General features: G+C 53.1%; 7 protein-coding genes across 7 annotated transcripts; 6 read left to right on the top strand and 1 right to left on the bottom strand.

The window, feature by feature from the left end:
• Positions 1-198: 198 nt before the first annotated feature.
• Positions 199-1,040, top strand: CLAFUR5_20189 (uncharacterized protein; the record flags this gene model as incomplete). The annotated part of the gene is made up of 2 exons (XM_059463026.1): positions 199-480; positions 531-1,040. 2 exons carry the CDS (start codon positions 199-201, stop codon positions 1,038-1,040), a joined length of 792 nt encoding a protein of 263 aa, XP_059319131.1.
• A 420-nt stretch (positions 1,041-1,460) lies between these two features.
• CLAFUR5_12101 (Molybdate transporter 1) lies at positions 1,461-2,992 on the top strand (the record flags this gene model as incomplete). Its single annotated transcript, XM_047911249.1, has 2 exons — positions 1,461-1,685; positions 1,832-2,992. 2 exons carry the CDS (start codon positions 1,461-1,463, stop codon positions 2,990-2,992), a joined length of 1,386 nt encoding a protein of 461 aa, XP_047767556.1.
• Positions 2,993-5,439: 2,447 nt separating this feature from the next.
• CLAFUR5_12100 (uncharacterized protein) lies at positions 5,440-6,102 on the top strand (the record flags this gene model as incomplete). The annotated part of the gene is made up of 1 exon (XM_047911248.1): positions 5,440-6,102. The coding sequence occupies one exon, from the start codon at positions 5,440-5,442 to the stop codon at positions 6,100-6,102; it is 663 nt and encodes a 220-aa protein (XP_047767555.1).
• A 618-nt stretch (positions 6,103-6,720) lies between these two features.
• On the top strand, positions 6,721-7,083 carry CLAFUR5_12099 (uncharacterized protein; the record flags this gene model as incomplete). The annotated part of the gene is made up of 1 exon (XM_047911247.1): positions 6,721-7,083. One exon carries the CDS (start codon positions 6,721-6,723, stop codon positions 7,081-7,083), a length of 363 nt encoding a protein of 120 aa, XP_047767084.1.
• Positions 7,084-7,832: 749 nt separating this feature from the next.
• Positions 7,833-8,613, top strand: CLAFUR5_12098 (Glutathione S-transferase; the record flags this gene model as incomplete). The annotated part of the gene is made up of 2 exons (XM_047911246.1): positions 7,833-8,188; positions 8,271-8,613. The coding sequence occupies 2 exons, from the start codon at positions 7,833-7,835 to the stop codon at positions 8,611-8,613; spliced, it is 699 nt and encodes a 232-aa protein (XP_047767083.1).
• Positions 8,614-10,914: 2,301 nt separating this feature from the next.
• CLAFUR5_12097 (Ecp60-1) lies at positions 10,915-11,664 on the top strand (the record flags this gene model as incomplete). Its single annotated transcript, XM_047911245.1, has 1 exon — positions 10,915-11,664. One exon carries the CDS (start codon positions 10,915-10,917, stop codon positions 11,662-11,664), a length of 750 nt encoding a protein of 249 aa, XP_047767076.1.
• Positions 11,665-12,272: 608 nt separating this feature from the next.
• CLAFUR5_12096 (Acetate permease A) lies at positions 12,273-13,127 on the bottom strand (the record flags this gene model as incomplete). Its single annotated transcript, XM_047911244.1, has 2 exons — positions 12,273-12,371; positions 12,426-13,127. The coding sequence occupies 2 exons, from the start codon at positions 13,125-13,127 to the stop codon at positions 12,273-12,275; spliced, it is 801 nt and encodes a 266-aa protein (XP_047767075.1).
• Between the last annotated feature and the right edge of the window lie 76 nt (positions 13,128-13,203).

Below are 13,203 nucleotides of genomic sequence, written 5' to 3'. Positions count from 1 at the left end.
ACGAACACGCGCGGCAGATATGTCCGTGCTTGGCGGGCCTTGACTTTGCACACTTTTGCCTCTGATCCTCGCACTACTTCATGTGCTGATTCTCTTCCAATTCGACACAAACAGCAACCGAGAACACCGCCATTTTCCCTTGCCGCAACATCACCCTACCCACAACCACTACCGAACTGATTACGACACATCATCAACATGGCAATCGGCTCAGCTCCAACTCGCAGAAGCGGTCGCTTCATGTCGGCAGAGGAGACGAGCGACGCGACTGAGAATGGTTTCAACATCTCCGGTACCTTTGTCAAGGAGAAGACTCTCGAGGCCACACCTCGAGTTCGGGCTTCCCTTGTCGAAGAACCTCTGGACCCAAAGAAGGTCAGCAATGCTATGACCTTCCCAGACAGGCAGCCTAACGACTTACAGGTCTTCCGCTTCATGGATCTGCCGGCAGAGCTACGCACACGCATCTACTCGTACGCAGTGCAGCCCGGAAATGGCCTCAAGCGCGCAACCTACGCGACTTCAAGCAGCCAGCCATCACTGCAGTCTCGAAGCTCGTCCGCGAGGAGTCTCTGCCCGTGCTGTTCTCGGACTGCAGCTTCAGACTCATCATCGGAAGCAACGCCAACAAGTTCGGCGTGCGTCACTCTATTGCTCGTTACTCTAATTCTAAGTCCGAGCACTTTCGTGCTGGTACACTCGGCATCCAGCGCGGTGTCATGAAAGGCATGCGAGACGTTGGACACGCTGCAATCATCAGAGACATCACATTCCACGTCTGTCCTATCATCTACCTAGACGCGTCCCGCGATGACACCACCGACGCTCGCTACGGTGGATACCCGTCACTTCACATTACCACACAGCCGAGATCAAGGAGCACATTCAAGCCCGGTTCCTGGAAGTTGACGGCAGAAGAGGAGAGGATCATCCCCAAGGCAGAGGGCATGGTCCAAGAGATTGCACAGGCTGAACGTTTCAAGGGACTGCGACTAGTCGATCTCGACCGCATTGCGAAGTGCTTCCGTATTTACCGTTGAGGGTGATTTTGGTGCGATGACTGGCAGAGGGTACAATATCACGAGCTGAGCATATGGAGTAGAGGCATGAAAGTTGGAGGGCTGGGCTAAACGCTCCTGGAATAGCATAATAGCATGAAGAACCGCCTACCGTCATGTTCAAAGACAAAGTGAATGTCATCGGCATTCTCATATCATTGCGTTGTACCTCTGTCGAAATATCCCACGTCTTCGACCCACGCCGAAAGCCGGCCCACCTCCCGCGCTGACACTTCACCACGCTTCGTCATCCTGTTCAACACACCATCATCCGACAACCTCAACATGTGACACCCTCATCACTTCATCATTTGCATAGTCGCGGCGTTCTTGCTTCATTCATGATATCCTACATTTCCAGCTTTCACATCCTAAACAGAAACAATTGAACAGTCCTCCACCATGGCTTCCTGGCGAGCGAACCTCAAAGCCATCAACGAGCACAACCTGAAAACACTACGCAAAGCTCCGCTGGCGGAACTCTCTGGGTCGTTAGGCGACCTGGGTACACTGCTTCCTTTGATGATCGCGATGACCCTGAATGGATCCATCAACCTTGGCAGCACTCTTGTCTTCTCTGGCCTTGCGAATGTCTTTACTGGCATGTTCTTCGGCATTCCGTTGCCGGTACGTTAGTCGTCGAGCAGTGATTTAGACCATCTTGAAGCGTGCGGCAGACGTGCTGCACGAGGCGGTTTACGTCACGACTTACACCATGGGCTAAGACACTGCCACATGCTTCTCGAGTATGGCTAACACCCTTATGTTCACAGGTTCAGCCGATGAAGGCAATCGCTGCCGTAGCGATCTCCCAAAACTTCACGAAGCAGGAGACAGCCGCTGCCGGGATCGTGATGGGTGTTGCGGTCTTCGTGCTGAGCGCGACTGGATTGCTTAAGTGGTTGCATCGTGTTGTGCCGATACCGGTTGTAAAGGGTATTCAGGTTGGCGCGGGACTGAGCTTAGTGATATCGGCTGGAACTACGTTGATCAAACCGCTTGGATGGATCCAGCCGGGCTGGGACAATCGTCTTCTGGCGATTGTGGCGTTCCTATTCCTTGTGGCGGCGGCTCTGGCTCCGAGGATACCGTATGCTTTGATTGTCTTTGCTGCAGGCTTGATCACGGCAGGAGCGGTGATACCTAGCTCGGACACGACTGGTGACTTCACGGCTGGTATCTGGCATCCGTCGCCATTCGTGCCAAAGGGCGATGCTTGGAGAGTCGGCGCTATCGACGCTGCGATTCCCCAGCTGCCGTTGACGACGTTGAACAGTATACTTGCCGTAACCAGTCTGTCAGCGAGCTTGTTTCCCACATTCCCGCCAACACCGACGACGACAGCGGTAGGCTTTTCTGTGGCTATCGCGAACCTCATCGGACCATGGTTCGGGGCCATGCCGATATGCCACGGGTCTGGAGGACTAGCTGGACAGTGTCGATTTGGTGCAAGGAGTGGCTCCAGCATTATCGTTCTGGGCTTGTTCAAGTTCATCCTTGGCCTCTTTGTGGGCGAAGCAATAATCCCTCTGCTGCAACGCTTTCCGAAAAGTCTGCTTGGCATTATGGTCTTGGCTGCGGGAGTCGAACTGGCTAAAGTCGGACAGCATGTCGGTGAGTCAAGGGATCTCTGGGAGCAGGCAGAAGAAGATGCAGAAGACAGTCGACCCGCTCGTAGGTCTCGTGAAGCCACGGAACAAGAAAGCAAAGATCGCTGGATGGTTATGCTGATCACTGTGGCTGGATGCCTGGCCTTCAAAAACGATGCCGTGGGCTTCTTGGCTGGCTTGCTCTGGCATTGGGGTATACGTGCTCCTGAGCTGATCCAGAAGTTTCGTGCCGGCCGTGGTAGCATTCAGCTTGAACACAGTTCCGAGCAAGGTCAGACCTTACTCGTACGGAACGAGGATGCGCCTGAAGGAAGGCTCGTTTGATGAGTGACGACAATGATGCATTATGACCTATAGATCTGAGCATAAGATAAGGGACAAAGGAAGTAGGAGAAAAGAGTTCAGATGATCAGTGAGTGTTCATTGTTCGCTACAGCCTAGTAACTTACAGCCAAAATTACCTGACCTCCAACAGTCCCGACAACTGTTATTCCGCAATATCAGATAATCCTACACCCATGTTAGTAATTTCATACAGTACTTACCATTACTCCTCAGAAGAGGACTTGAGCAGACCACCCTTTTGCTTCGACGACGGCTGCTTTGCATACATGCTGGTCGGCCTGCTGACCTCAGGTGCAAAAGCCCGCCAGTGAAGATTGGAAAGCGCCCTCCTGGCACACTCACTATCGCTGCTCTGCGACGAACAGAAGCTGTTTCGTCTCGAAGTGCACGCACTGCTGACAGCCGAGCTCCCGGCACTCTCATCGCTCCAAGCAGACCCGCTGAATGAAGACGACGATGCGGAAGAACCGGATGATGGAAGAAGAGCAGCAATGCATGTCCTGCAATAGCCGTTAGCTGAGCTGACGCCGAAGTCTGTTTTGTTGAAACAGCCCTGGGCGTAACCCTTTTGTGTTGTTCGCACAACGCACTCACCCACGAATCGCTTGTCGTAGTGCTGGCAGGCACTGTGGTAGACTGTCTCAATTACACACATCTTTGCACGGGAAGCTTACCTGAAGACTTGGGATGTGCTTGAGATGGAGGAATTGTTGGACGAGACAGAGGACGACGTTGAGACGTTCCAAGTCGGGATTGGAACGGTGGGTGGAGTGGACGCTGGCTGGTGGGCTGCTGAGGAGAGGAAAGTATCGAGGGCGAGTGAACCCTTTTATCTGCACTTGAGGTTGTAGACAAGGGCATTGTGAATTGACGGGACAAAGGAGACAAAGGGCATTATCGACATCCACGTGCTGTTGCACCCATTATCTGGCCATGGGTCAGAATGGACCACCAACACAAGGCATTGTGCCAGGATGACGGTCTCAAAGGGCCTTAAATACGAACTTCCTGCCTCGTGGACCGAAAAGCAGACCGGCTTCTCTACTGACTATCCACCGATAGAACAGCGCTTCTGTCGAACCAAACGACCAGATCCAGAAGTCAGCACCACAAAAGTCAGAGCCGGTCAAACTCACCGACCAAACCGCAACCACCACACCATGCCGACCCGCGAGGAAGTTCTCGAAGGTCTGTCTGTTCCCAACCCACTACTACCATCAGACACCCAATGCTCCATTTGCTACGAAACACTGACTGATCCTGTGCAGCTCCCATGTGATTTCGGCCACATCTACTGTCGAGAATGCATCGTCGGATGGCTATAAGAGCCTGGCAACAACACCTGTCCATCCGATAGACAGCGTCTCTTCCACGACGATGACGGAGCTGATGAGCAGGAACGCCTAGATGCGTTCCGGGTCTCGATAAACTTTGCACTGCTCCAAATGGGGCACATGGCCATAGGCGCCTACCAGGACCTCAGTCACCTCCCTTCGCACGAACTTGGCACCGCAATTATGGAGGCCCTCGCAGCGGTGATCCACCTCTTCCAAGCGGTATGCGTGACGTGGCCTTCCATCTGGACGGAGGCTGTTGCCAGCTGCGAAGGTCTTCAAGGTAAGGTTGATGAGGTACTTGCTCGCGTCGAGGAAGGAAGGGGAACTGGTCACTGGCAGAGCTATCAGCCTGTGCTGAATGCCATGGGAAGGCTGACAGCAAGGTTCGAGAGAGCTACCGCCAGCGCTCAGCAGGAGGAGTCCTAGTGAGTGAGGGCCCGTGAACGATGGGGGGTTGCTTTTGCGTCTTGCTTGCGTTGTATAATTCGGCATCGAGGCGTTGGGATTTGCTTTTGTATCTCGCCCATAGATTGGAAACCTGGCTATAGCTGTTAACAGAATGAAGCACTTGCTTTGATAAACCTTGCTCGTTTTAATCTCCTCCTTCCACGATGTATTGACTTTTGGGTTCAGAGTTGTCGGTTCCCAACCGAGGCGAGATGCCTCTACCATCAGCGTGTAGCCAATTGGTATTTCCCGGGAAATTGGTGCAGAAAGTGCCCTCGATGCTTACACTGACACGCCTGAGCCATGTGAGGACGCATCCAATAGCCGAGCAGACCATTTTCGTCCAGTCGAAAGCGAAGCGCTTGTCGGGAGCCTGTCTCTGCAGCAGCGCCGTTCACTTGCAAAGTGAATGAGTTCTGTGGTCGACAATGGCCGATCAGAATGAATTAGCGCTATAGAGTGAATGAACACATTGTGTCGTAGAGCAGGTAAGACACAACACACAAGGAAGCTGAACATGCTTCCCTTTGATCAAAGTCTCAGGACAAACATCACCACTTTGGCCCGCCAAAATCTTTGATATCAATAGTCTATCCTGTGTACACCGCAGCACTCAAGGTATCATCTCACAAAAGCAATAAGATGCCAACCATCGACGACTACGTCAGAGAACTTCCTGCTCCAAGCCAATTTGTTTCAGCTGGAAGCTCTTGTTCGATCTGCTACGAGCCCTTTACAGACGCAGTCCAATTACCTTGCAGAGGCGAACACATCTTCTGCCGAGGATGTATTCAAGAGTGGTTGGAGGACGCAAATACCTGCCCCCTGGACAGAGAGCTGCTCATTGAGTACGATGACGAGAACCCAGAAGACGATGGTGCTGGTGGCAACGACATACAGGATTCCAACGAAAGCGAAAGTCTCGCACTTCCACTGGATCTCGCCGCGATGTGTCGTACGCTCATCATTGAGATCGCTCTCAAGGTGGCTTTTTGCCGGGGAGTTCATTCCCTGACTGAGCGTGGCAACCTCGCGACCAGGATGCATACTGCTCTGGACAGCATAGGCGATAAGACTGAGCCAACCGCATTCAATCTCAGCAGTCTCATGGTATCTATTGAGGGGCTTGTTGATGTTGCCGTCGCGGTCAAAACGGCAGTTGACCTCGTAGAAGAGGCCCCTTCAGACCATGTTGGGTATCAGCGTATTGGAGTTGAACTGACTGTGGTGAAGGGCATGATCGCGACCATAGCTGAGACGATTGTTCCGACGGAGCTTGGGGAGAGGAACACCCATGATGGGTAGACGTCTTGGCGTTCAGGTGTTGGGTTCTGAGGCAGATCGGCGCCCTCGATTGGAGACTGGCGGTTCGTGTTGGTAGAAAGATAGACTTCTCTGCACGCTGTGGGCCTTTCGAGTCAGTTCTCATATCTTCACTGCATCTTGTCGATATACGTCCTGTAATAAATGCCAGAGCAAGATTACGTCAACCCTTTTCTTCACAAGTGACAGTTGTCCTAGTATCATCGCCGAGGCCACCCATTCTCTCGTGCGCCGCTCTTACCCCAGATCGCATCGACGTCTTCATATCTTGAAGACCATTTGTGCTCCAGACGACATAGAGGGTCTGCCAGAGATCGAGCTTCCTTGTGGCCCTTGCGTAAGGGACGGGCATAGCGTTCACATGCTAGTGAATGTACAGTCTGGACTACCAACAGCTCGGAGCACACGACACCTCAAAGACAAAGCATTGTCTGCGAGCAAAGTCTGGGAGTTTATATAAGAGTTCAGCCACCAAACTCTCCATGGTGAACTGCACCGACATTCCTCACAGTGCTTTTTACTCCACGACCACTTTACATTTGACCGGAGGTACCTGACCAATCCAATCTCGAACGATACCTGCGTCGCCCACCCGGATCAATGTCCAGCCCTAGCAAAAGCCATGTGGAGGACAGCTCGCAGTTACTGTCCCGGGCGCTCGCCTCCTCTGAAGTCTCGCGAGACGGTCGCTTCCACATCAAACAGCAAGCGATTGACGAGCTCGTGAAAGCCATCGGAGAATGCTATGTCCGATACGATGGGGCTACTCTGCAGACAGTCGCTGATGATGTGGCCAAGCTAGACCGCTTGGTCGACATTGCCCTTTCCTTCGACCCCAACAGCATTCCAGTGTACGATAGTACCTACTGGCACATCGGACAGATACTAGGCGAAGTCAAAGCAATGCTCACGGCGGCAGCAGCGTTTGTGAAGGCTGGACCAACTTCTGAGGAACGGGCATGACGAGGTGGAGGATGGTGCATTTAGGCTTCCTGTTCGTGCTGGCGTCAAGGCGTTGACCGGTTGTGATTTGCTCTGACCCCGGATATCGCCCACACAATAGACTCTGGCGATAGTTGTTAACAGAATGATACCTTTCTTTGGCAGTGATTTCCTCTCAGTTCCCTCTCACATGTTTCTTCATTCTGCTTGGCACCTGCCTTATGTGACTTTCGGCATTTCGGCCCGAACCTCGGCTGTGTACAGTCCTGGGCATAGTTTTTACAACCCCTGTATTTACGCCAACCCCTTCCGGCTATCCATGTCCATCTCAGAAGGTGTTGCTACCTTCAATCTCACTATCAAGAATGGGCCAAGCTCACACCTGAGGACATACAACGTATATGCAAGAGTATGCGAGAACACTGCGAGGCAGTGATAGCCAACAATGGAGGACACACCAGGTGGTGAGCTACGCCAAGCAGTGGATACATCCTTCCTAATGAGGAAAGGTGGAAGAACAGGGGCTGTAAAATCCATGCCCAGGACTGTACCACTGCTTCCCGCCATCCCCTGCCACCTGACATATACTCTGTCACACAGACTCACACTGTGGTCCTTGTGCTACCACAGGACAGAGGCGTAATAAAAGCGAGAAAAGACCTACAAGATCGCCACGAAAGTAGTGATGTTCTCCTCCAGAAAGTCAGCAGGACCGCGCCAACGCGACCAAAACAACACCATCCTCTTTTGCAAACATCACTTCTGCAAACATGGTAAAGCTTCGATTGTGGCTGTCGCCTGGAGCGTGTTCATTGGCACCGCATGTTGCTCTCCAGGAATCAGGTTTGGCCTTCGAAATATTGATCATTGACATCACAAAGCCGCCATACGGCTTTCCTGAGAAGTATCAGCACATCAACCCGAAGAAGAGAATCCCGATCCTCGAGTATGATGATCAAATCATTACCGAGACGACGGCTATCATGACCGCAACTTCCCAGTTGGCTCCTGACAAGCATCTCTTTGGCAAGACCAACCTCGAAGTCATCCGTACGTATGAATGGCTCAACTGGCTGTCCGGTACTGTACACGAGCGTGGACTGGGCGCTTTGTTTAGCCCTCAATGGTAAGTCTCTCGCCCGTGTGACCGTTGCATGGCGAGATGCCATTGGAGGCATCTCATGGCATCTCTTGCTGACGTGGAGCAGGTACGTCGACAATGCCACTGCTCAAGAAGGCGTCAGTCAGAAGGCCAGGACTTGGGTCGATCACTGCTTCGGCCTGATCGAGAACCGTCTGGCCGATAGCAAGACCACTTACGCCTCTGGCGACGATTTCACAGTCGCTGATATCTTCCTTTGGGTCATGTATCGCTGGGGCTACCTTCTCAAGATCGACATGGAGAAGCAGTATCCCAGCTGGACCAAGCTCGCGGCCGAGGTAGTCAAGAGGGAAGCTGTCAAGGCTGCGGTGGAGAAAGAGGGTATCCCAATGATTCGCGACAATCGTGCTCCTCCCGAGTATGGCACGATGCACGACAGGGGCTTCTGAAAGTCCTACGAGACCAACAGATCGCGATTATGTGCAAGTGGTCGATGGCGCTGGAATGTGCGGCACGGACGAGTCATGCTAGAATCACCTGCAACCCTTCGCCACAACCGGTTATTGTGTTGGTGGCATGCCAGCTTGGCTAGCCCAACCTTACCATGCGAACATGGAAGACATACCTCACAATGCAGGACAGTTGGTCATCGTTCTTCTCCACGAGCCATCATTACTAGTTCGTTTCTCTTTGTCGATGCTCATTGCGCGCGCGTGATGTGGCTCGTCGACTACCACCAGCTACCGACCCGAAGGGATAGCTTGCTGCAAGTCCCATCGCAGGAAACCAAGGTATGCAGAGGCTGATCTCCATGTCCGTTGCGATCACTGAGCTTGTTGGTGTTGGTATTCGACGACACCGTGACGATGATCCCTCCGCAGGCAGCATCTAGGGCTCTGTGGCCATGCTTCGTACGTCCGTTCTGCCAGCACATCCGCAACCACAGATTGCTGGCGTCGTTGGTGGCGTTCGCAGTGAGTAACCACACAGCCAAGTAGCTTCCATGCACTACAGAGGCACAGTCCGCTTGCATGCCGTGGCATCCGACGTGCGCTGTGCACATCGGCCCGCAGAGTCTTCTTGCCAATTCGAGCTGAGCAACATATCCAACAGAACTGCTCTTGTCGAAGCAGTCAGTGCGGAGATGAGGTGGGAAGCTATCATGTCGAAGGAGGAGCTGTGCCTCTGGCGTGCATCCAGATCGAATCCTTTGCCGCCGCCCAAGAGCTCAGTCAAGCATGCCTTGGCTGTACCACGCGAGGCGCTTAGGTGGGCGTATGATGATCGAGAGCCAACTCGAGCCTCCAATGTCTCTAAGAACAATCATGATGCCGCAGGGCAATGCATAGGCGTTCAATAGCGAGGCGCCGACATTGAGGTTTTGATGTCCCATCTCCGCGGCTCAATGCTGATTGAACCTGGCAGTTGGTTGGAACGTAAAGCCGTGGTACTCGATAGATGCTGAGCCGCAGTGGCGCATGCTCTTTGTAGTTCCGTGCCCCAACAGTGCGGAAAGCATGGATACGGCCATGTTATCCAGGATGGATCCTTCTGAGTGTGGTCATCCTCATCGGCTTATCTCATGTGCCTTGTCAGAGGAGCACAACATGTGGCGTTTCTTGCGTTGAGGCCACCAAGACGCGCTAGCAGTATGACCAAGTGGGTATTACACGTAGTAGTCGTGGTTCACGCCGGGTCAGCCAGCTGCAATGGGAAGGTGCCTGATGGTTCAGTCGCGAATGTGAGTAATAAGGTATAGCAGGAGATGAAGATGGAGCTCGCAGGCGAGGAAAGAGGAGAGTGATCTAAATTTAATCTTCATTTTGGCTAGAATTCTCACAAATTATACGTGTCTGTCTTGGCGTAATGCACGTACTGTAGCTGCGGGCGCTTCCTTCGCGCGGCACGCCTCTTCCTCTCTTCGCTTCGTTGCATGTTGCATCCACACTCATGATGATCCTCGATGGACAGCCCTCACAAAGCAATGCGGGGTCGACATGGACAGCGCTTGTATGATGGGTGTCACGCCGCATCGCCATCAAGAAGTCGCTCGGCCACGGTATAGTGCAAGGACGACGACGAAGAGGAGACGTTGATTCAAGATGGATCCAACCAACATCGCCGAGCGGCAGCTCTAGCGCGATATCTCATCTCGTCAAGCTGCACGGCGGCCAGCTCGACATCTCTTCCGAGGCCTGTCCCGCTGCCTCCACCGTTCGCCAGTACCCTTCACTCCACCCCAAAGGCGCAAGAGTCTGCCAGGGTCAATCTGTGTCGGTAGCTATTCTCGACCTGCCATTCCACCAGTCTCACTTAAGCTCAACACCTTGGCTCTCCAAGACCAACCTCGACTAACCACAGGCAGAAAGGTGTTGACGACATCGCGCGAGACGTACGCAAGCATGCCTGCCATGTGCCACCGGGTTTAGACCTTCTGGCAGGTCGGCGTGGCGTGCCCGAGGCGCAGATCTTCTTCATCCGTTGTGGGCCTGGGCGCTGGCACATGGCTGGTGCTAAGGCACCCTAATTGTTCTATTACCGTTGGTTTCTTGGACTCCGCTCCCGCGGGCGGCACAGTAACTCCCACTGTCATTGCCTATTGCCTTCGATTTAGGTAGGTATATATGGTCTCGAGCTGCTCAGTCTACACCAGGATCCCCAGCACACGCTTTACACCATCTGATACTTTCCAACACCTCCTCGAGCAGAAGTCTTCGGCACGTTGAGCATCCTCTCGAACCAACAAGATTATGGCACCTCTTCTTCGATCTCTCATCGCCGTCTCGGCTGCAGTATCGACTGTTCAGGCTATGCCATGGGGTGACAACCGGAGCAGATGGACGATTAGTCTGAGCACAACGCCAGCGCTCCCACTCAAACAAGTCGACAATACTGGCTCTACCCCTCTTCCAGAACCCACGGGCAAGCTACATTATATCCAGCTTGGTTCGGGCTTCCAGAACTACAGCTGTAGTGCCAGCAACACTTGGGTCGCGAGTGTACCATCCGCAGGAGCTATCGCCCAGCTGTACGACGTCACGGCTATCGTCAATCAATTGACTACCGACTCGTACACCAAGAACACACTCAAGTCTTTCGAGACATGCCTCAAGGCCACCAAGTGCACCCCGGATGTCAACAACGGGTACTGCGATCAATGCCATAGGATCTCTGCTGCAGCTTTCCAAGCATGGAACGATGGCGAGCACTATTTCGATCAGCTCAACGGTGCCCAGACTCCAAACTTCGCCGTTGCAGACGACTTCATCTCCGGCAAGAAGGTCGGTGCCGTCAAGGCCCCCAAGGCAGCATACAAAGGCGAGAGCGATCTTGGCGCTGTCGACTGGCTTTACTTGGTTGACAATGGCTCTGGAAGGACACATGGTCTCAAGAGTGTCTACCGTATTCACACAGCTGGAGGTGTTGCGCCGTCGTCATGCAGCAAGCCTGGCTCGGCGCTTCAAGTGCCGTATGCCGCAGAGTACTGGTTCTACAACTGAGGTGGCTTCACCTGATGCATATAACGACAGAGAAAAGTTGGTTCCGGATGTTAGAGAGGGCGGCGTCTTGTATTGATACCCGTCAGCGTATGGTTGAGTGTGTTTGCTTTGTATAGAGGTCAATGGTAGCTGGTACCTCGACCACGTTACATTCGTTGTACATAGTTACACTGAGACGAGGACAATGATAACGATGATGAGCCAGCGCCGCCTTTTGCGCTTATACAGTCACCGAGTGCCTCTTTCACCGCAGCATGCACTTGATACAAGACATCAAGTTTTGCGGACAGCGGCGGATTGCTGCTTCTATCACTACCATGATGAGCCTTAGCATACGTAACATACAGGAGCGCCTCGTACAGTTCGTTATACTGCACGCAGTTCTTGAGGCACGCCGGCACGCTCACGCGACGACGTTTATAGCAGCGACGACGCGCTCGACAGCAACAAACTTTGGCGACAGCCCCGAGACGTACAAGTAGTAACATGTTCTAAACCACAAAAGAGATCTTGATATTCAATCATTGCTAACCCACAATCCTGTGCGGGCACATGTTGGTATCCTCCTAGTATAGTGAATGAAAAGCCATAGTACGTTCCTCATCGTCTTATACACACTCGCCAGCACGTCGTTGCTTCCTGTTCGCACTCCATGGGAAAGAGACCATAGGCATGGTGCACCAGAAGTTGGTCGCGTCGACCATACCCTATCGATTGTCAGCAACTTTGATCGACGTGGAAGGAGCATCGTGACACTGTACGCTGAACATGTTATACCACGCAAAGAACGCGGCCAAGATCCCAAACACTCCTCCAGCCTGCTGCAACGATTTCGAGGCCTCGGCAGCAGAAACAGCATATTGCTCAGACAACGCCAAGCACAGGAACGTAGCATCCAGAACAATGAAAAGTCCACAGAACGCCACCGTCGAGCGAAGGGTCAAGATCATGCAGAGTGATGTGAAGATGAACCATGCCCAAAGGTACAATGCGAAGACCTCGTTGAAAGTGCTGTCGCCCGTCTCCTTGTCGGTGTACGCATCGACGATCCCGAAGGTTGGTGTGAGGACAACGCCGAACGAGATCCAGAATCCGCCGTAGGACGACAGTGCCGTGGCTCCGAAAGTGTTGCCAACTGCCATTTCCCACATGCCAGCTAGTAGCTGGACCAGACCGCCATAGCCAAGAGCGAGTGCCACGACGAGATTTGGTTCGTGGACACCGAGGACCTTGAGGTTGACGCAGGAGAGCACGAAAGTGGTAAGAGCGAAAGCACCCAGGCCGAGTGGTGCTGGGTTCGCGATCTTCTTCTGCTGTGCTATGTTGGCGTGTGGTGCTGGTTGGAACTCGCCTCCGTGTGCTGGCAGGAGGCTTGAGATTGTGTGCATCTTCTGTAGTTCGTGCGAGTTGGGTTGATGGACCTGCTTCTCGAATGAAGGACTAGAGGAAGCTGCAGCGCTCATGGCGTGGTTGTCGAAGAAGTGTTAATGAAACTTGGTACTTGGGATAACGACCTACACAAAGAGTGACCGAGAAGGA

This window comes from Fulvia fulva, chromosome 10 (assembly GCF_020509005.1).
Source record: "Fulvia fulva chromosome 10, complete sequence".
Taxonomy (NCBI): Eukaryota; Fungi; Ascomycota; class Dothideomycetes; order Mycosphaerellales; family Mycosphaerellaceae; genus Fulvia; species Fulvia fulva.
This window is presented reverse-complemented; position numbering and strand designations above follow the sequence as displayed.